Source organism: Ictidomys tridecemlineatus, chromosome 4, assembly GCF_052094955.1.
Source record: "Ictidomys tridecemlineatus isolate mIctTri1 chromosome 4, mIctTri1.hap1, whole genome shotgun sequence".
In the NCBI taxonomy this organism is placed as follows: domain Eukaryota; kingdom Metazoa; phylum Chordata; class Mammalia; order Rodentia; family Sciuridae; genus Ictidomys; species Ictidomys tridecemlineatus.
In genome coordinates this window covers 81,914,325-81,936,024 of record NC_135480.1, presented here as the reverse complement: position 1 = coordinate 81,936,024, position 21,700 = coordinate 81,914,325, and the positions used below count along the sequence as shown (strand labels likewise).

The 21,700-nt window shown below is 32.6% G+C and overlaps 1 protein-coding gene across 9 annotated transcripts in view; it reads left to right on the top strand.

Moving 5' to 3' along the window:
* Mtmr2 (myotubularin related protein 2) overlaps nucleotides 1–21,700 on the top strand; it is a 105,952-nt gene that overhangs the window by 75,082 nt on the left and 9,170 nt on the right. For 7 of the 9 annotated variants that reach the window (XM_078046893.1, XM_040285119.2, XM_005338017.5 and 4 more), the window contains 8 exons: nucleotides 4,953–5,028; nucleotides 8,278–8,372; nucleotides 8,895–9,005; nucleotides 10,862–10,963; nucleotides 12,025–12,108; nucleotides 13,796–13,945; nucleotides 14,676–14,864; nucleotides 20,939–21,124. In XM_078046893.1, coding sequence (XP_077903019.1) covers nucleotides 4,953–5,028; nucleotides 8,278–8,372; nucleotides 8,895–9,005; nucleotides 10,862–10,963; nucleotides 12,025–12,108; nucleotides 13,796–13,945; nucleotides 14,676–14,864; nucleotides 20,939–21,124 — 993 coding nt within the window. The remainder of the gene's footprint in view (nucleotides 1–4,952; nucleotides 5,029–8,277; nucleotides 8,373–8,894; nucleotides 9,006–10,861; nucleotides 10,964–12,024; nucleotides 12,109–13,795; nucleotides 13,946–14,675; nucleotides 14,865–20,938; nucleotides 21,125–21,700) is intronic. The other 2 variants (XM_078046895.1, XM_040285122.2) reach the window with 1 other exon arrangement.

The following is a 21,700-nucleotide window of genomic DNA, read 5'->3' as shown; positions in this document are numbered from 1 at the left end:
CTCAGCCAAACATTACAATTATTCTGTTAATTTTTCCAGGTCAGATTCTTGGATTATTTCTGCATTTTCCTTTCATAATCTTTCCATGTGCAACATTTTTTCCAGAGTACTGTGTGTTATTTATGTCTTTTGATGTAATTCAACAGATATAAATGTGTTGATTTCATAATTAGAAGAAATTTTCATCAAATTTTGATAATTGGTCTGAATTATTATTATTTTACAACACTGAGTTCATATTTCAGTCCATAGAAATATTGGGGAAAAAAGATTTGCTGCTTTCTTTAGACTAGTCAGATGCTTGCTGTTCTGTAGCTACATCTTAGATTAGTTCAGTAATCAGGAGGGGGCATTGATTGATTTATGGTTCCCTATATGGTATGTTATCTTAAATACTAATCCCTTGGGTATTTTAGAGTAGAGGAACAAGCACCATGTGAATATGCCATTGTGAGAAAACAACAGACTTCTGTTGATGCTTCTGTTAAGTGAATAAAAATATTTACATTTTAACAGTATTTTGAAATTTTGAAAATCTCTGTATGAAGCAGTTATCCTATTTGTAGTTGCAAATCTGTGAGATGGGAAATAATATTATCTCAATAATATAGTTGAATGAGTAATGATGAAACTAAAATGCAGACTTTAGTGGTGGTGAATGAGTGGTTTGCTTTGAAGAGGGAGGTAAAGGATATGAAACCCGAATCCTGAATTTTAAATATGATTTCCTTTTTTCAATTAGATTTAGGCTTGAGGTTCTTCTTTCTCTCTCCCTTTTCAAAAAAGGATTTTCTGGGATGTATTTTCTGAGATCTGAAAATTACTTGCTGTTGCCATTAAACATCACAGAAGGAATTCAGAGCTCTGATGACATGTTCTTGTCTTCTAGAATATGGTAAATTCAGATATTTCTGAAGCTTATCTTAATTCCTTTGAAGATAATTTGTCTTATTTTTTTCTGCCTATATTTTTATAGTTTGTCTTTTGATTCTTCTAATTCAAAAAAGTTTATCAAAGTACACTTAGGTATGTTTCTGTTCATTGGTTTTGTGTGGTACATAGTAAACTATTTAATCAACAAACTTAGAAAATATTTCTTTATTTCAAAAGCACATTCTTCAATTATATGTTAGATTTTTTAGTCCTATTGCTTTGATTTTTTTTTGAAAATAGCATTCTTGATTCTTTATCACTTTCCCCCACATTTTTTTTTGTTCAAATTTAGAGCAATTTTCACATCTGCATTCAACATTCATGTTTTTTTCTGAGTAATTAATTCAGTTCTTTAGCTCCATACAGACTTTTTTCTCATTACATTTTAGTGTTTTCTTGCAGTCTTTATTATTTTATTTATTTTTCTTATCCCATTTATATATATTTTATGTTATATAATAATATATATGGGATAAGAATATAATATATTATAATATATAATATTACATATATATATTAGTTGTAGATGGACACAGTACCTTTATTTTGTTCATTTATTTATTTTTTTATGTGGTGCTGAGGATCGAACTCAGTGCCTCACACAAGTGCAAGACAAGTGCTCTACCACTGAGCCACAACTCCAGCCCTCTTATTTCTTTTCTTAAAAGGCTTTATTTAGAATTATAATTTCCATGTTACCATGTGCCTTTTCCAGAACCACTCTTCTCTCTTGTATGCACACATATATTTTCTGGAAGTCAGATTAATCTGTGGAATGTGGAAAATACTATTAAGCTTTATAAGTGACATAATCTTTGAATTTCTGATTGAGATGGTAGACTGAGGGAAGGATGAAGCATTTTTTTTTCTATAATCTTTTGTTTTACATGTGGAACAATTTTTTTCAGTGTATTGTTGTTTTATTTATATCTGTTATAATGTGCTAATTTTATAATTAGAAGAAATTTTTGGCAGATTTTGATAATTGGTCTGAATTATTATTATTTGACAACACTAAGTACATTTTATGTGCTAACACTGATATAAATTCTTTAAATATATTAACTCATTTAGTTTTTATAACAACCCTATTGTAAAGTACTATAATTACCATTTAATAGACATAGAGAAGTTGCAAACTTTACCTAAGAGGACCTAGCTTAGTATGTGACCCAGTGAGGATGTGAACCCAGGAAGTTTGTGTTTTTTTTTTTTTTACATATTGCAAGTTTTTATTATTATTATTTTTTTAATGATTATTACAGGTTGGCCTGCCTTCCCTCCTTCCTTCTTTCCCTTCTTTTATAACTATATGAAAGACTATGTCAAGGACTGATAACTAGATAGCATTTTACAAAGGTTACCTTTAAAGATGATCTTTCTTGAGTTTAGAATATGACACACAAAAATATAAATATTTATATGTACATTGTATTCTGGTTCTTACGTTTTGCATTAAAATGATAAGAAAATTGTTGAAGTTTTGAAAGAATGAATTTGAATTATGAGTTTGCTGAAGATATGTGAATTTGTTCTTATAATACTTAGTTATTGGCATTGCATTATTATTGTGAACATTGGATTATGACAGTAATGTCTTAACACATTTATCTAATTCTCCCTAAGCACCTGTCATAAACTAAGGAATGACTTGATCATCAAGAAGAATTAGATTCATTACATTTGTTCTGCCCAATAAAGGGGCTACTACACCTGTAGCTACCTTGTGCCTGAAATGTGGCTGGTCTGGATTGAGATGTGCCATAAGTATAGAATATTCCCTGGATATATTAGTATGATAAAAAAGGAAAAGAAAGTAAAATGTCTCATTAATACTTTAAATATATCTTTTACATGTTGAAATGACAATATTTTGGAAATATTGGATTAAAGAATGTATATTCAATTTTTCTCATTTTTATTTTAATAATGTAGCTACTAGATAATTAAAATTTATATATGTGCCTCATGTTGTATTTCTGTTGAGTAATCAAAGGTGTCTAAGATGAGTTAGTTCTTCTCTAGGAGTCTGATAGGGAAGAAGACCAACAGGCAATTAGAATGGTATGGGAAATGAGATAGGAGCTCAGGCATAGGAAATATCTGAACCAGTTTTGATGGTCTTCAAAAGGTGACCTAGGGGCTGGGGTTGTGGCTCAGAGGCAGAGCGCTCACCTACAGTGCATGAGGCACCGGGTTCAATCCTCAGCACCACATAAAAATAAAGATATTGTGTCCACCTGTAACTAAAAAATAAATATTAAAAGAAAGGTGACCTATAACGCAATGGTAATTTTTTTCTTTTAGTTTTGAGGTGTTTAATTGAATTTTTTTAGATGGAAGGAAATAAATGACAAAAGCTAAGCATTTTTTTTCAAAAAAATTTTTGTTAATTTTTTTTCCCCTCATGGTATTGGTTCTCTGTGTAATGAAATAAATCAAGGCTGAAGAAGGATGTCTGGATTTAGTCTCAGAGACCACCATTCTTTGTCTTCTCCCTGCTGCTTTGTACAGGCAAATGGATGGTAGTACCATTTGCTAGTTGGGACACAGATCAGTTTTAGGTCTATTAAGTTCATATTTTCTGTAGTACACCCAGATGGAGGTTAATGTTAGGTGGTTGAATGTGTGGAACCAGAGCCTAAAAAATGTGTGGTTTGGCAATATAGATGTAGGTAAACTTAAGTAAGTCATGGTAGGTATGAATCAGTAAGGGTTGAGTAACATGAATAATGAGTCTAGGGTAAACCCATGAGAAACAGGCAAGGTGAGGAAAAGGAGCATAAAAGCCACTGACAAAGAATGCCCAGAGAGGGAGGAGTTTAGCAAGGTAGCTTTCAAGAAGCAGTAAGTGCAGACAAATGTGTGCTTCTTTTTCTTTTTTATTTTTAAATTATACTTTCATTTTAAGATAAATACAGATTAACATGCAGTAGTAATAAATTACATATTTACCCAGTTAGTTCCCCTGATGATAATATTTTGTAAAACTATAATCTAGGATTAGTATAACCAAGATATGTGTATAGAGATGGTCAAGTTCTGAACAATTTGATCACCACAGGGATTGCCCCTGATGTTATATTATAGCCATACTCACTTCTCTCTTGGTCTCCTTTCTTGTCCTTAACCCCTGGCAGCTTGTGTGTTTGTGTGTGTGTGTGTACACACGCTTGTGCATGTAATGGGGTTTACTGGGAAACAGCTGATTCCCTGGATGGGATTGGATTAGGTTGCAAATTTAGATTGCAGAAGGCTGAAGAATTAATGAGAAATGAAGAATTGGAGACAGAAACTTGGTGTTTAGCAGTGAAAAAGATGGGGGAGTGGGAAGACATGGCAGGTATTATAGGGTATAGTTAGCATATGACAAGTCGGTGTGTGTGATTGGGGATGTTCCTTGGTTGTGATTTCCTTAGCTGTTTCAGTATTTGCATTCTTGGAATGCAATGTGGCATCCCTTCACAAAGGAGCTACCCAATAATAGTTGTTGATCAGGATTTAAATTCAATATTTTTTATTCAACAAGATTCATTATCAACATCATCTCTAAAATGTCTTCTCATTAAATCTACATAAGGGCTTATTAATTTTGCCCAAGTTTAAATGTAGTATGGCCCTTCAGTGTGGCATAACAGAAAGGGAATGAACTTTTGTAATTGAAATCCAGACTTTGGTATTTTAGCTATGTGGTGTTGAACAAATTAACTATCACTCTGGCCTTTTCCCCTCTAACCTGTGGAATGAGAATTTAATACTTCCTTTGTTGTTGGCCTCTTGTAAGATTCACTAAGAATCATGTAAAGGGTGTGTGTGTGTGTGTGTGTGTGTGTACAACTATAACTTCACATGTTGTACAGGCCACACTGTAATTTTTGTAATTTGATTTAAAGTAGTAATTGTGATATGATGTTATAAATTTAAGAACAAGCATACTCACTTGAAACTTGAATGAAAAGTTAGCCTTTGAATTTAAAAAAAGTGTTTCTTTTCTTGTTCCTCCCTCCCCTGACATCCAGGTCCTGAGGGAATCTAACAAATTAGCAGAAATGGAAGAACCACCCTTGCTTCCAGGAGAAAATATTAAAGATATGGGTCTGTAATGGTATTTTTTGTTTTATTTCCTCCTCCTTTTTGACTGCAGATTATTCAGTTCTCTTGGCACGCAGAGAATAAACTGGTAACACTTATTCCCTGCAGCCTTCAAACCTCTAGTTTGTGCTGCAAGCCTCTGCTTGCACCTGGTGATAGTGTTCATGTTTGGGCTACTGGAAAATAGGAAAAGTGAATTTTACCCAATTTCATCTCTGGTTTGTTTTATTTTTTTGAATTTAGGTGGATTTATTTTTAACTGTTGTTGAATTTCATGAAGGAAAATTTTATTTTTTTGAATTACTACATTAACATGGGATTGTATATGAAAACATTGAATTGTCACTCAAGACACATTTTCTCATGCTTGCCTCCTTTATGTTTTTTTTTTTCTTTTCTTCTCTGAATAAAGTCAAGTCAATTTTTGGATGAAAATACTTATCTCCATTGCAAAATAAGGTATTTGTAGAAAGATGCCTTTCTCTGTTCAGCTGGAAACTCAAAATGAGCATCTAAACTGTATTTTTATCCCCATGCTCTAGCTTTATTTTTGATAATTTATACAATACTCACAGATTTTTGAGAAAGAAGATGTTTATTTATTTACAGATCAAAATACTTTTTTTTAGCTAAAGAAGATCAAAGTAGATATCATTTTCATTTTATTATCAATAATATTTTTTTTTAAAAAAGGATTTAATGAATGCTACATTTGCCCTGGCTAGGTGTCATTTTCTTGTGTACAGATAAGCCAAAGGAAAAAACTACTATTCTCTAAATGGATGGTCATTAACTGCTAAATTTAGGTTTTTAGCCTTAGCAGGGTTTTTGTCTCTTGTTGCTCTTAACACAATTGAATAACCTTCCCCTGTCTTTTTTTTCTTCTTAGCATTGTGTGTATACTAAGCTCTCAATCTGTGGAATAATTTACTGAGCTATCATCATTGAATGTTATGACAATAGTCATTGTCTGCTTGCATTCTCATTAAGTCATTCTCAGAGTTAATAGTCTTAAGATATTAATCCTATTTGTTAGATGAGGTACACAAAACATAGGGGGATTACCTCAATAATAAAGTGATATCTAGCACTGTTGACAGTTTCTTTTTTCCTATTCTGAGCCTAATGTCTATGCTACCTCCACTGAAATATGTGAACTTAACAAAAGACTTTCAAGTTACCATTCAAGTCTCTTTCATTGGTTTTTCTTCTTTAATATCAATACTAAGACTAGACCTTGACCCATTTTCCTTTTCCCATTTATATACCATTTCAGTTGATCATATCCAAATTAATGATCTCTCATATATTAGTTGATGACTACTAGATCTGTATTTCTGTCTGAGCCTCTGTCCTAATGCATGCCTAGTAGAAATATAGGTACAAACCCTTATATTTGTATAGTACTTTGAATAATTTTAGAGTAAAGAGGAGTCCATTATACATCTAACAAATAGGATTAATATCTTAAGACTATTAACTCTGAGAATGACTAAATGAGAATGCAAGCAGACAATAACTATTATCATAACATTCAATGATGATAGCTCAGAAATTATTCCACAGATTGAGAGCTTAGTACACACATAATGCTGAAAAGTAAAAAAAAAAAAAAAAAAAAAAAAGACTGGGGAGGTTATTCAATTGTATTAAGAGCAAGAAGAGCATTATACATGGACTTCTTCCTCTTTACTCTAAAATTATTCAAAGTACTATACAAATACAAGGGTGAACATACTTTATATACAGAGTTATGAAAACTTGTGCTGTAAATAGGTAATTATGAGTATAATAATTCCACTATTGTCATGTATGTAAAAAATAAACAAACAAATAAATAAATAAATAAGGAGTCCAAAAGGGACACATCTTGTGGTGGGTTATAGGATAAAAAGAACAATTTTACTTGTGCAAGTTAGAAAACTAATTCTTAAAGGAATCCAGAAAATATTTAGGTTTTCCTCTAAATGAAACATACTTTGGAAATAGTGGTTAAAAATGTATCTCATACTTGAGCCTTCCTTAGAGAATCATTTTAAGGTTAGAAATGATTGCTGAAAAATCAGCCCCTTTTCAAATTTCATACGAAATCCTTCAAAGTGATGAATAAGAAGAAAAGGCAGGAAGTTGCATTATCCTATTAAACATATTTCATGACCCCAAGCTTTCCCAGAAGAAGCCTCTTGAAAGGTTCTTGAAAAGTTGTGGCTCCACAAAATTGTACCTTCTTTAATTGGAATGATAGAGAGATTCCTTTATAATGTTATCGCATGTACTTATATTTAAAGATTTAAAAGAACCCTCATATTGGTCATTATGACCTCTGCCATTTTTAAATTTTTTTAAATTCTTTAAAAAAATTGTTCTAAGTAGTTATTCATGACAGTAGAATACCTTTTGACACATTGTACACAGATCATTGTATTATTTCTCATTCCTCTGGCTGTACATGGTGCAGAGTCACTCTGGTCATGTACTCATACATGTATATAGGGTAATAATATCCATCTCATTCCACCATACTTCCCCCTTCTTTTCCCTTCCTATCCACCCCTCCTTATGGACCAGTATCTGGTGAATATTATACTAAGCAAAATAAGCCCAAACCCAAAAAACCAAAGGCCGAATGTTTTCTTCTCTGCCATTTTTAAATAATATTTTTAGCTAGTGGTTTCTGAATTATCCTGCTTTATCAATTAATGCATGCTTTAAAAAATAAAAATGTCATATAGATTCATTGTTTATTTCTTAATAAAACGTTGCTTGTGATCATTTCTCTACCAAGTTGGACATCAGTTGATTGGTCAGGAATAAAATATCCCGTTATAATTGTTTTGTGTACATTTCTTTTTACCTATAATATTTTCCCCAGGAATATAATCAGATCAGTAATTTCTGATATTATATATTTGGGGTATTATATTTTTAGAGATACATTGACAAACTGAACTGGGCAAGAATACCGGGAGATCAGCAAAGTGGTCTAGGACCTGAAATGATAAATGCTTACTGTGTCTCGATACATTTTCCATCATTGCCATCATTACCAGTGCTCCTGTGCCCTGCTACTCCAGCCATAGCACTTGTTTTATCCAACATGAATAGCAGGCATCTCTGTTTTTTTCTTTTGTCTCAGGGGAAGACATATACTTCTACCTCTTCAGTTTTTAGGCATAAATCAGAATAATTTTACAAGATGAGGAAGCTGTTTTTAGTAAGTATAGAATGTAAATTGAATGTTTTGCTTTTCAGCCAAAGATGTAACTTACATCTGTCCATTTACTGGTGCTGTAAGAGGAACTCTGACTGTCACGAATTACAGGTTATATTTCAAAAGCATGGAACGGGTAAGACTTGTTGGATTTGATTTTTGTATGTATGTATGTGTGTGTGTGTTGTTTGCAGCCAGGTTTGTTTACTTGAGATCATTTTTAATTAAAGAATTTCTGGCTGGGTGCAGCGGCATGCCTGTAATCCCAGCGGCTTGGGAGGCTAAGACAGTAGGATCACAAGTTAAAAGCTAGCTTCAGCAAAAAGCAAGGAGCCAACCAACTCAGTGAGACACTGTCTCTAAACAGAAAAATACAAAATAGGGCTGGGATATGGCTTAGTGGTTGAGTGCTCCTGAGTTTAATTCTCGGTACCAAAAAAAAAAAATAATAAAATAAAAAATAAATCTGAAAGAAATTTCATTCTTTCTTTTTTTCTTCTTTTTTTGGTACTTGGAATAGAGAACCCCAGTGCTTTGTACATGCTAGGAAAGTCCTCTACCACTGGAAGATAGGAAGATATACTTCCTATCCTCTGATTAAGATTTCTATCTTTAATTATAATTGTGCTTAGTCTTTTTTTTTTTTTTTTCCTTTTAGGACCCCCCATTTGTTTTAGATGCTTCTCTTGGTGTTATAAGTAGAGTGGAAAAAATTGGTGGTGCCTCTAGTCGAGGTGAAAATTCTTATGGACTGGAAACTGTGTGTAAGGTAAATTTCATTATGTGTGTAACTTTATTTGGATTAAAACATTGTCTTCTAAATAGAACCTGTAATTGGAAACTGGTTTTAAAAATGTTAAATGGAAATACTAGAAATATCTTTCTAGTAAAAGAAAACATTGACATTTACCACTGTGTATAGATATTTAATACCATTAACTGCTTCCCAGGTGGCTATTGTACTTATTATGGCCCAGTTAGCACCTTAGCACATTTCAATTTCAGATCACTTTGTTCCTTTAGTTTTTATTATTATTGTTGTTATTTTTTGCTGTTCTATCTGTGCTCAAAGTAAAAGAAACAACATATGTATAAATCAAAATACTTTCTTGTGATAATCGTCAAAGTTTTGTGAATCTGTTATTACATTATTTAGTAATTATTTTCATTACAGTCAGAAGGGCTCTGTGAGTGTGGTAGCTGTCAACCATGTCTCAAGCATATTGTTTCTTGATCACTTTTCTGCAGTCTAATAGTAAATAGAATATAAAATATAAGAGGATATAAAACGAACTGACTTTAAAATCTTGGTTATTTTAAATGTTTTTTTTCCTATAGAATTAAGACCATTATCCATAAACAAACATTTGTAGGGCTCCTGCTGTGATAGTTTCAGAGAACTCCTATGGTTAACAGAGTGATTCTGAGTAATTTGAATAGTTTTAAAGATATTTACTGGGGGAAAACCAAGACTCCTCAAGATCTCAGCTTCAGTTCCCACATATGGATATTTTGAAATACAGTAAATTTAGCATTCTGGTTTTGGGCAAGATTTGTAATATACATCATTTTTTAAAAAATATCTTTTTAGTTGTAGATGGACTCAACAACTATTTAACTTATTTATTGTGTGTGTGTGTGTGTGTGTGTGTGTGTGTGTGTGTGTGTGTGTGTTTAAATGTGTGCTAAGGATGGAACCCAGTGCCTCACATGTGCTAGGCAAATGCTTTACCACTGAGCCACAGTGATACCCTGGTTTGTAGGTGCAATATTATTTAGTGTCTCCATGTTTGGTATTATATTATGAGATATAATAAAGATATTTTGAATTCTTCCTAGGTTATAGCATTTACATCAAATGGATAGTCTTGAAGATATTCTTAATCTCTATTTTTTTCTAAGTGCTCTTAAGAATCAATATACCAGAACATTAATATCTGAATTTAGCCTAAGCATAGAAAATTGGAATACAAATAATGGAAAACAGTCCTGGTCTTTAGATCTGACTATAGAGCCTAAATGGTAGCACCCTAACTATTCAGAATTTTCCTGCCAGTAGGTGGAACTTGACTTACCACTGGACAGAAGATCTTTGGCAAAGTTTGGTTCTCTTAGTTTAACAGGGGACTTATCAAGAGAAGTTCAAATGAAAGTGAGTCCTGGGAAGAGGTAGTAAAGTAGAAAAATGATTTCCAGATATCATGGAAAGTAACAACCATTAATTAGGATTTTAATGGAAGTTCATGACAGAAAGTAGGCATTCACAGGGAAGGACATATGTTGCTAGTGTGCCCTACTCATGATATTAAGCTTCAGATACAGTATGTGTAATCTCCAGTCCATATGTGAATTGCTGCCTCTAACTGACCTATGTTGAGTTCACAAGTCCATAAGCATAGGGGAATTTTCTGCTCTCTGAATTCTGCCTTTTTTTAGAATGTCTTGTGTTTCTCATTTCTCCTGGTGAACCATTCTAATCTGCCTCATTCCAGACATTACTATATATTTTTCTATTTCAAATTTACAGATTTTAACATTTTATAAGATAATTCCACATAAACTTATTTATTTATTAAGTAAAAAGTGATCATACAGTGATTAATTTGTATCTAAAATATTTTCTAGGATATTAGGAATTTACGATTTGCTCATAAACCTGAGGGGCGAACAAGAAGATCCATATTTGAGAATCTAATGAAATATGCATTTCCTGTCTCTAATAACCTGGTAAAATGTTTCTTATCTTTAGAAAATCATATTATAATTACTGATATAAATAAACTTGATTAGGCTATCTAGAATTTCTGCATTTTTGTCTCTGCTTTCACATTTAACCAGATATATAGTTTAAGTTAATCTAATCTCTTGGGCCAGTTTCTTTAGATATAAAATGAGGAAGATGTACTAGTTCATTTCCAAGGTCCATTCCAGCATGAACATTCTATAATTATATGATCTTTCTATACAGAATATTTCCATGATGAAATGCTATAATTGAACTTCATTAGGATTTGAAATTTCAAATTCATAGGATTTAAAATATTTTTCAGTTGAGAGCTACAGTTATGATTAGCAATTTGGGAGGGAAGTGGGGATGAATAGTAAGTTTCTACCATGTGCTATTAGGAAGTTTTGTGACAGTGTTAGGCTCCCTCATTTATGTAATATTATTTCACTTTCATACTATCCCTATTTATCCCTATTTTAGAGATGAACCAGGATCAAGAATGCATTTAATTCAAGGGCATAGCTAGTAGAGAATAGACTTGGGAATCAACATTGATTCTCTGACTACATTTTTAATTGTTTTTTTTTAACATTATAGTTGTTTGTATTATTATGTCTATAAAAATGATGAATTGAAAGCCAAAAAATAAAAAGTTTATTCTGTGTAGTTTAGAAAACATAGCATAAATTTAATAGCTGTTTACTGTTATATGTTATTGTCCAACTAATTCTATCAAAAGATGTGTTTTTGGAAAATGTAATATTTTAATTATTTAGACGGAAACCTACAAAGCTACTATATATATATATATATAAAGGAGATGTGATGATAAGATAGTATTTGATAAATTTTGTCAGGTGGGTCTGTGTGCTTTGTATACTTTAAAAAATATGTAAAAACCAATACTTTTTAAAATATAGAACAAAAACTAAAACAACAATATAAAAAGGTGCCAATACACAATATTCTTGCAGATAAGTAATGAAAATTTTGAGTGTAAAGATATATTCTGATTCATTACCTTCTTAAATATCTTTTAACTCTACTTATTATTTTGTAGCCTCTTTTTGCTTTTGAATACAAAGAAGTATTCCCAGAAAATGGGTGGAAGCTATATGATTCTCTTTTAGAGTATAGAAGGCAGGTATGTACTCTTGTTTTAGGTTTAGTATTTTATATTTTTTTCATTGTAAAGAAGATTTCATGGGTAGAAGTAAACAACTTTTTAGGATTTTGTTATTAAATGAAAGTTAATACTGATTGTTTGACTTCCTTTTATTTTCTTTGAATTGCTTTCCAGAATATGCCAGTGATCTTTTATTTATCTTTTCTTATCTCAGGCTTACAAGTACTAGTTTATTTGAAAATATTTAATAGATCTAAAGATAAAAATAAATACAGGCAAATTTTAATTATCTTTTATACCATCTAGTATTATTCTCTCAAATTTTTCTTTTTGGATATCCTATAATTTAATTCTGAAAACATTTCTTAATAATTTTTAGGAGCAGTTCTTATAATTTACCTCCATATACAGTTTTGAAAATTTTATACATTTTCACAGAAGTCACTGTATACTTCCTATTTTCATGTGCTAAAAGCCACCATTGATTTACTTTGGTCAGTAACCATAAAAAGATTAACCCCTCCACATTTTGGCATTAATTTATCATATTTAATATTATTTTATATGCAGATCAAAATTTAACTGCTCTTTTGTAGCCTTCTCATATACTTATTGTCCTACTTTGATTCAGTTTGATAATATTTACTAATGCCTGCTTGCCCCTTTTATTCTATCTACCATTTCTATGCTAAAACCACTTTCTAATTCTTCACCAATACTAGCAGCTTTTGAAGGAATAATCTCTTTTATTTCCTTGAAATTTTTCATACAACAAGAGGGAAGGCACTGCATTTGTTTTCTCATGGTGCATCCTTAGGATGTAGCAGTGCTTGGCATGTAGTAGACAATATCTCTTGAATGAATTAATGTACGAATGAAGCTTAAGAGAGTATTCTGCTTATAGTTTGTGCTCTGTAAATATTTGTTAAGTAAAAAATACTTTTATTTACCACAACATGTGTGCATGTGTGCTGTGAGTGTATACACACACACACACACAAATATATATACATATATATATATGCTAGGCTTTTCTTAGGTACTTTGTATATATTAATTAATTTCATCTTCATAATTAGGTAGTTACTAATATTATCTGCATAGCATATGAGTGAACTGAGGCACAGAACATTGAGTAATCTGCCCAAAGAAACACAACTACTATGTATGGAAACCAGGATTTGAATTCAGGAAGTCTAGCTCCAGAACCATGTTCCTCACCATTATCTTTTTTTCCAATATCAAAATAACTTTTTTAAAAATTGGGTTTCTGCTGCTAAGAGACTATTACTTCTTAAAGAGAAAATTATCCAGAGTAGTTATAATAAAGATTTTACTTCTTACAGAGAAATGTGTTTGTAGTTATCAGATAATTGGAAGAATATAATTTAAAAATTAACTCTAATTGTAACTGAGGAGGATGTTTTCATTTAGGTATGACTCAAGGAACATTTGTACTTTATTTCCTTTATTGATACAGACACACATTATACTATATTTATTGACTTAATTAACATTAACATTTTGCTACAAAAAACACAGATCCCTACATTAGAATGTCTCATCCTAAAAGCATGGTCACCATAGGCACATTGCTCTTCTAGTAGTTTTAGAGATGGATAGTGGAAGTATGAGAGTTTGAAAATGATGGCTACTTCTGGGTTTTTTAATTAATAATTTGTGTTATATTTTATTTCATGTGTAGGGAATTCCAAATGAAAGCTGGAGAATAACTAAGATAAATGAACGATATGAACTTTGTGATACATACCCTGCCTTGTTGGTTGTACCATCAAATATTCCTGATGAAGAATTAAAGAGAGTGGCATCCTTTAGGTCAAGGGGCCGCATCCCAGTAAGTATGATGCTTTTATGACACTGCAAAAGTTTTAATATTCTACCTCATGCTGAGATTGATGAGTGGGGAATTGGATGCAGAATAAAAATAGCTAATGGCTACAAGTACTTAATAGGGATACTGGAGATGGAGTTATTTAATAAAATGAAATCTGTTAATTTAAATTTTAAATAATAAAACTGCAAAATGAAAACAGAATTTCGTGGTTCTTTACTTGAAAATGTTTGCTCTGGTATTACTCACTGTTTCTTTGTTATATATTCTTTAGTCACAATGATAAATGTTCTTTTCCATTAATACCAAGAAAGAAAACTTTACAAGTGTACAATGAATAACTGGGTCTAGAAAGATCATCTCAAATTATTTTAGGTTCAGAATTTTCATAGATTCTGAAGACTTCAGAGTTGGGCAGATTTACTGATTAAAAAAAAGAAAACTTTTTAAAAGCAGGCTTTACTTAGTCCTGTTTTAATGTATTTTCTTATAAAACTGCACTTCCCCCAAAACTGTGACTTACATAAATCAGTATGTGATTAAGAATTAGACCAAACTTTTGCACATGCCAGAGTTGGCTTGAAAGATAATAATTTTTCTGGATACTGTGATCTGTTCTTTTATGGCGAGGCTTTGGATTCAGTTGGAAAGCAGAGCTTCAGAGAGGACTGTTTTTAAAGAAACATTAAAAACAGAAGCATATAAAGGGTGTGTTACCATTTTCACCTTTAAGGTTTTATCCTGGATTCATCCTGAAAGTCAAGCCACAATCACTCGATGTAGCCAGCCCATGGTAGGAGTGAGTGGGAAACGAAACAAAGATGATGAAAAATACCTTCAAGCCATCATGGATTCCAATGCCCAGTCTCACAAAATCTTTATATTTGATGCCCGACCAAGTGTTAATGCTGTTGCCAATAAGGTGAGATTGTCTTTCAGTAATTAAGAATGTCATTGTGCGTTTCTTAAATCAGATGATTTTGACAGGAGCCCATGTAGTAAAAAGTAAAAAACCACCAGGCTCTTCAGTGGTAAATAGGGAGTTTCTAATCTTGGCTCTTCTATTTGATGATGTGATTTTTAGTCGTTATTTAATCTTTTTAAGATTACAGTTTATACGCATTATAGAAGAATTGGTTAATACAGATAAGCAAAAAGAAGAAAATAGTTTTGAACACCGCCAACTCTGTAACTGAGAAACACCACTAAACTTTGCTTATACTTCCAGACCAGTGTGTATACATATGCATGTATATCTGAAACAAATTGGAATTTTAGTTCCTTTTCTGAAAAATTAACACTGTATATTTCTAGGTAGTAGAAATTAATCTATAATATCATTTTAAGCCACAATAACCAGTTATACCAAACCATTGTTGGCTGTTTAAGCTTTTTGCTTGCTTTTTTGCTATTAGGAACAGTGATTGGACAATCAACCCTTTAATTAAATTGTGAAAGATGTTCTTACTTCCATTCTGCTTTGCTTTTTGAGAGCATTGTGAGATCTAGCTATTCTTTAGTAAACTGTAAATATATTCCTTAAAGGAAACAAGGAAGAGCATGGCCTCATAAATCATAAATTCTTCAGTTATAGAGCATAAAAATAAAATAAGATAACGTGTAAATAAACCCTTAGTGCAAGAACTGATATATATTCTTAGAGTAATTGCTAGTCCTTCCTAAGTTTTATGCCATGGATAAACAGGAATGAGACTTAGGATCCTTCTCTAGGATCAGAGGAGAATATAGAACAGAAAAGTTGGCAGGGTGAAATGTTAAATTCTTTAATATTATCAAAAAGCATCCCTATGCATAGCTCACTGTGCACAGATCCCTGTTTCAATTGATGAAAGTATAAACCCTTATTTACTAAGGTTATAACACATTTTTATTTGTAGTAGCTTAATGAATTACTATATGACAAGTTTATGTAGCCATAACCCATGTCAAGAATTAAAACTTTTTCAGCCTCATTATTAAGGCTTACATGAATGCTTTGCTCCAATTTCACCTTCTACTCCTGACAAAAGTAATGACTCTAATTTTTAAATAATTATTTTCATGCATTTCTTTATATTTTTATCCCAAATTATGCATCCATGGACTTTGTTTTTTAGTCTTACCTTTTAAAATATTTACTCAATAAGTTTCTTAATCTGTAGTCCTCCCTTTACCCATGTATTCCTTATATTTTATCTGTAGATTTCTCACAGCCCACACTTGGCTGGTTGCATCATAATGTGTCCATCATTCTTCTGGTCCCCTGAATTTCTGTCAAATGAATCCAGAGGTTTTTCAGACTTAGATTCAGTCCCTTTAGCAGGACTATAGGTGGTACACCATGAGGCACATGGGGTATTAGTGGCTATTGATGCTCAGTGCCTAGATACATTAAAACACTGATGGTTACAAAATGGTGGTGTTCTATTATTAAAGTATCACTGTGAACTCATGTATTTATAGTTAGCATTTTCTAATCTTTTACAAATATACTTTTTTTTTTTAAAGAGAGAGAGTGAGTTTCAATATTTATTTTTTAGTTTTTCAGCGGACACAACATCTTTGTTCCTATGTGGTACTGAGGATCGAACCCAGGCCGCACGCATGCCAGGCGAGCGCGCTACCGCTTGAGCCACATCCCCAGCCCCAACAAATATACTTTTTTTTTTAACCATACAATTTATTTTTATTTTTTTTAGTCACACATGACAGCAGAATGTATTTTGACATATAATACATACATGGAATGTACATACATCAATCCTATTGTCTATTCTATTTTGCTGACCTTCCTATCCTCCCTACTCCTCCAAATATACTTTTTCGAAGTAAAAAATTTTCTCATCTTTGGTCAGAGGCAGGCTTTTCAAGTTATCTTCTGAGTTAGTAATTACTATGGTTTGGAGAAGTGTCCGTCTCCCTCTAAGGCCCATTTGTTCAGCCTTGGTCTCTAACCCAAAGCCCTTTTGGGAGGTGCTGAGGGCCTAAGTTGTGGGGCTAGCTTTAAGAAGTGGGAGCCTACTGGCAGGTTTTCACGTAGTTGGGGGCATGTCCTTAAAGGGAATGTGTAACTGTGGCATCTTCCTCTTTCACTTGCCTGCTATAAGGTAAATGGTTTTGCTTCTCCATGTGTTCCTGCCATGATGTGTTGCCTAAGCACAGGCCTAAAAGAAGTGGAGTCAACTGATTAAGAAGTCAAACCTCTAAAATTGTGAGCCAAAGTAGACTTTTTCTCTTTATAATCTCAAATATTTGTTATACTAACAAAAAGCTAATTGACACAAGAAGCTGTCTGGTATAATAGAATATACCAAATTCATCAGGAAATCTTGTATATGTTCTGCCCCAGATGGGGTTAGAAGTACTGGTTTCTGTTGGTAGGAAATGTATTTCAAATCATGATCTGTTGCTAAGGATGCTCACTTATTAATTGGCGTGGTTCTGTTTCTAGGTCTTTTCAGCGGACAGGTACTTTGTATTAATTATATCTGCATTGTCACAATATATAGCCTTTACATATTCTCACTTTTATACATAGACCTTTCCCTTCTATGTTTTGTTTCTGTAATTAGCTGTATACATTCATCTTTCTGTTTCTAATGATTTTACATCCACAGATTTGAAACTGTTTTTTTATTTGGTTTTGGCTTTTGGTACTGGGGATTGAACTCACAGGTGCTTTACCACTGAGCCACATCCCCAGCCTTTTTTATTTTTTATTTTGAGACTGAGTCTTACTAACTTGCTGAGGGTCTAAGTTGCTGGGGCTGGCTTTAAACTTTTGGTCCCCCTGTTTCAGCCTCATGAGCTGCTGGGATTAAAGTAGTGTGCCACCGTGCCCAGCTGAAAATATTTTTTTTAAAGTTGCATATATATCAAATAAGTATACTTTTTTCTTGTCATTATTTCCTAAATAGTACAGCATAACAACTATTTGCTTGCTTAGAATTTACATTAGGTACTAATATTTAATTAGATACTAAGTCATCTGAACAGGAGATGTGCACAGGTCATCTGCAAATACCATGCCATTTTATGTAAGACACTTGAGCATCCATGGATTTGAGGGATCCTGGAGTCAATTCTCTACGGATATTGAGGGATAAGGATATTAAAACCAATGTAGCCACTTTTTTCTGTTTATGTCTTTCTAGTCCCTCCCATTTTGGGGGGTATTCTGAAGTTTGTTCTCTAGTATTTCAGCAAGGGTGCAGAGGAACAACATTCTCTAAGCTGCTTGCTGATAGAATTTTTTTTTTTTAATAATGGAAAATCACTTTTATTATATATATAGTCCACGGCTCACAGTTGATTTTCCTGAGTACCTGAAATACATTATTCCATTTTCTTTTGGCATAATGTTTTAACAAGTTTGAAAAAATTCTCTAAGTCACTGATTTTTGTGTGAATATCCAAAGGATTTTTTTTTTCCTGCACAACATCCCCCACCCTATCCCGGATTATGTGTTAATGTTAGGTGTTTTGCGTCTGTATTCTCAGGTATACTTGTCTGCTATTTTGTTTTGTAATTTTCAATATTTAAAAATTTGCATTTTAATTATAATTCTTAATATTTATTTGGTTTTCTTGACATGGCTCTTTTCTTCAGGTATTCCTTTTAAATTTGTGTTTACTCTTTACTTACTTCATCATTTGCTGCTTTCTCTTTCTTTTTATTTTTCTGATGTTTTGGGGGGTTTTAAGACTTTTCCTTTTCACTCATGTGTTTCAGCGGAGCTTGTATTCCTTTTAGTCTTTATTTCTGAAGTGATACTTTATTTGTCATTTGTTCCTAAATTTCTGTAATTTATTTGAGGTTTTTCAATCCCATGTTGTTTTCATGCCTGGTATTATTTTAAAAATGTCTTTAGCTTACATGAAGATACATAGTTTAGTTTTATGTGGTATTGTCTGTAGGGATATTATGAATGCTGCTCAGTCTTTATATTTTTATTTTATTTTATTTTATTTTAGAGAGAGTGAGGCGGGGGGAGAGAGAGAGAGAGAATTTTTAATATTTTTTTTTAGTTTTTGGCGGACACAACATCTTTGTTTGTATGTGGTGCTGAGGATCGAGCCCGGGCCGCACGCATACCAGGCAAATGCGCTACCGCTTGAGCTGCATCCCCAGCCCTCTTTATATTTTTAGATATCTTATATCAGTCATCTTCCTGCTATTCATTTTAAGGTGAAATTAATTGTCCTGAACTTTCAGAAGGGAAGTTAGATGATGATGGCACACAAAAGTGAGGCATGCCCTGAAGTCTAAAGTGCTCATTTCACTGAGCATTCTTTTGTTTTTATGCAGCATTAAAAAAGTGTGAAATCTTACATCCTAGTATTTCTTGACTCCAATTTGTCTTTCCTACTCTTCACCTACACCTCTGCCCCTCCTAATCCAACTGTCCTGCCCACTTTTATCCAGATTTCTTTTCATTGCCTGTGTCCTGCTCAATTTTCATTATGCTTTGAGCTGAAGGGATACATGGCCAGTCAGATCCAAGAGTGTATAAGGGCTAGATAGAGCTGGCCCTTAAATTTACCTCTATTGTTGTGTTTATCAGCTGTTAAATGAACAGACTCCTCTCAATTTCAGATGCACTTGGTAAATTAACCTATTGTGTTTACCTGTAGTTCTAAAAGAAAACCAAAGCAAAGAAACAAAACAAATACTCTTAGGTTTTTCTTATCTTCCATGTGTCCACTGCTTTCTTTTGTTTACTCCTGTGTACTGATAAAGGAGCTTGACCTTGTCTGCTGTCCTTCCTTTGTTCTACCTTTTGGCATTTTGGAGTTTGATGGGATACACTGTCACTAAGTTATCTTTAAAAAAATTTTTTAAATTTTATTATTTATTCTTTTTTTAACAGTTGTATGGAGATAAAGTGAATTATATCATACAGTGCACTCTTTTTAAGTATACTCTTTAGTGTATTGACAGTTATATAACCAAAACAACATCTGATTCCAGAATATTTTTATTCTGTATTTTTGTTATAGATTCTTTGTAGGTGCCACCACTGCCATCTTTCTAAAAATTGCTTCAAAAAATTTGATTTGGAATCTCTCCACCTTCATCCTGTCGTATCCCCATTTTTCAGAAGTAATCTTTGTTACCAGGTAGCCACTGAAACACTGCTAATTTTGTAATTGTGCTAATCATGAATCCAAACTGTTTCCTAGACTGTTAGTGTCAAGAAATCTGAACTTCTTTTCTTTTGGTAATATGTCGGTTAGGAATTGGTGAGTTTTGTTGTTTTCAGAGATATGAATTATGAAGTTTTAAGTCATAATCACTTAATTTTATATAACTACAATGGCTTCTCTAGTACTTTTGTTTCTTATGGGGCTCTCAGAAGTGAAATTTTATACATGTTAGGTAGAAGATAGGATCATATTTTAGTCATAATTATTTGGTTCAGAAAAAATTAGGTTCTCCTTTCCAGTTATAGTTTATTTTGAAAAACACCAAATATTTTCTCATTCTGTTTTGTAGATGTGAATCCTATACCTTTATACTTATTTAAAAATAAGCTGTTATAATTTATCCTGCAGATATTAAGATTAAAATGATGTGAAGAGGCAGGGAGGTAAAGTAGCATGGTTGAACCACACATGGGGTTGCTGCACATGGAACTTAAGTCTGGTGATTTTAGTAGGTATGAAGGAGAGTCTTCTGTAAGTAATTGTTAGGATAGAATTTGAAATATGGGTAGGAAAAGTGTTTTTAAACATTCAAATGCCTAAGTTTAACATTTAATATTTATAACTTAAGGAATGGTAAGTACATATTTTTGTTTTACAAAGAACATGAGGTATAGCATGGTTGTGCTAAGTTGCATCCAATCATTTACTTTCTCCCATGGGGTTTTCCTAGGCACCAGTAATGTGCAAATTCTTTTATGTTTTGAGGTATTTCATGGAACTTTTTCATGGATGTCCACAGATAATGGATATATTCATTTATGATATCCTGTGATGTGTGCCTCTTTCCAGGCAAAAGGTGGAGGTTATGAAAGTGAAGATGCTTATCAAAACGCAGAACTAGTTTTTCTGGATATCCACAATATTCATGTCATGAGAGAATCATTACGAAAACTTAAAGAGATTGTGTACCCCAACATTGAGGAAACTCACTGGCTGTCTAACTTGGAATCTACTCACTGGCTAGAACATATTAAGGTGTGTGATGTGTTACTATTTCTCAAACAAGGATTTTCTCTAACCTTTTGTCTGTATTAGATTTTATAATTGAAATCAGCATAAAAATATCTTTCTGAACAGTGAGGAGTTGATAACTGCTTTGATACTTTTAAATTTGATGTTTGTTGAATGAATTACATTTCCTGTCTTATGCTTTGGGTTTTGTTGTACTTCATTTCCCTTTCTGATCCTATCTGAATTCTATTCATCCTTCTGATCCAGTTCATTTATCATTTCTTCCATGAAATCTTTGCAGATTATGTCCATTTCCATTTTCTCTGAACTCCACATTTTCCTTTTCCTTTCCATTTAATTAGGTAATACCCTGTGTGCTTTTGTTAGGTCAAACAATAGGTGAACTAGACTGAATAAATCATATTTCCTTTTTGTCCCCTGAGGAACTTGGACAGCAAGGAATAGGTACCTAGTAAATACTTGTTGTATGATGTGAGGTTAAAATCATTCTGCTCAGAGGAATACGGTATAGTAGTTGAATGAAGGATACTATTTGGGCGTTAAATCCCTTGGAGAGTATCATGTGAATACTAATTTACC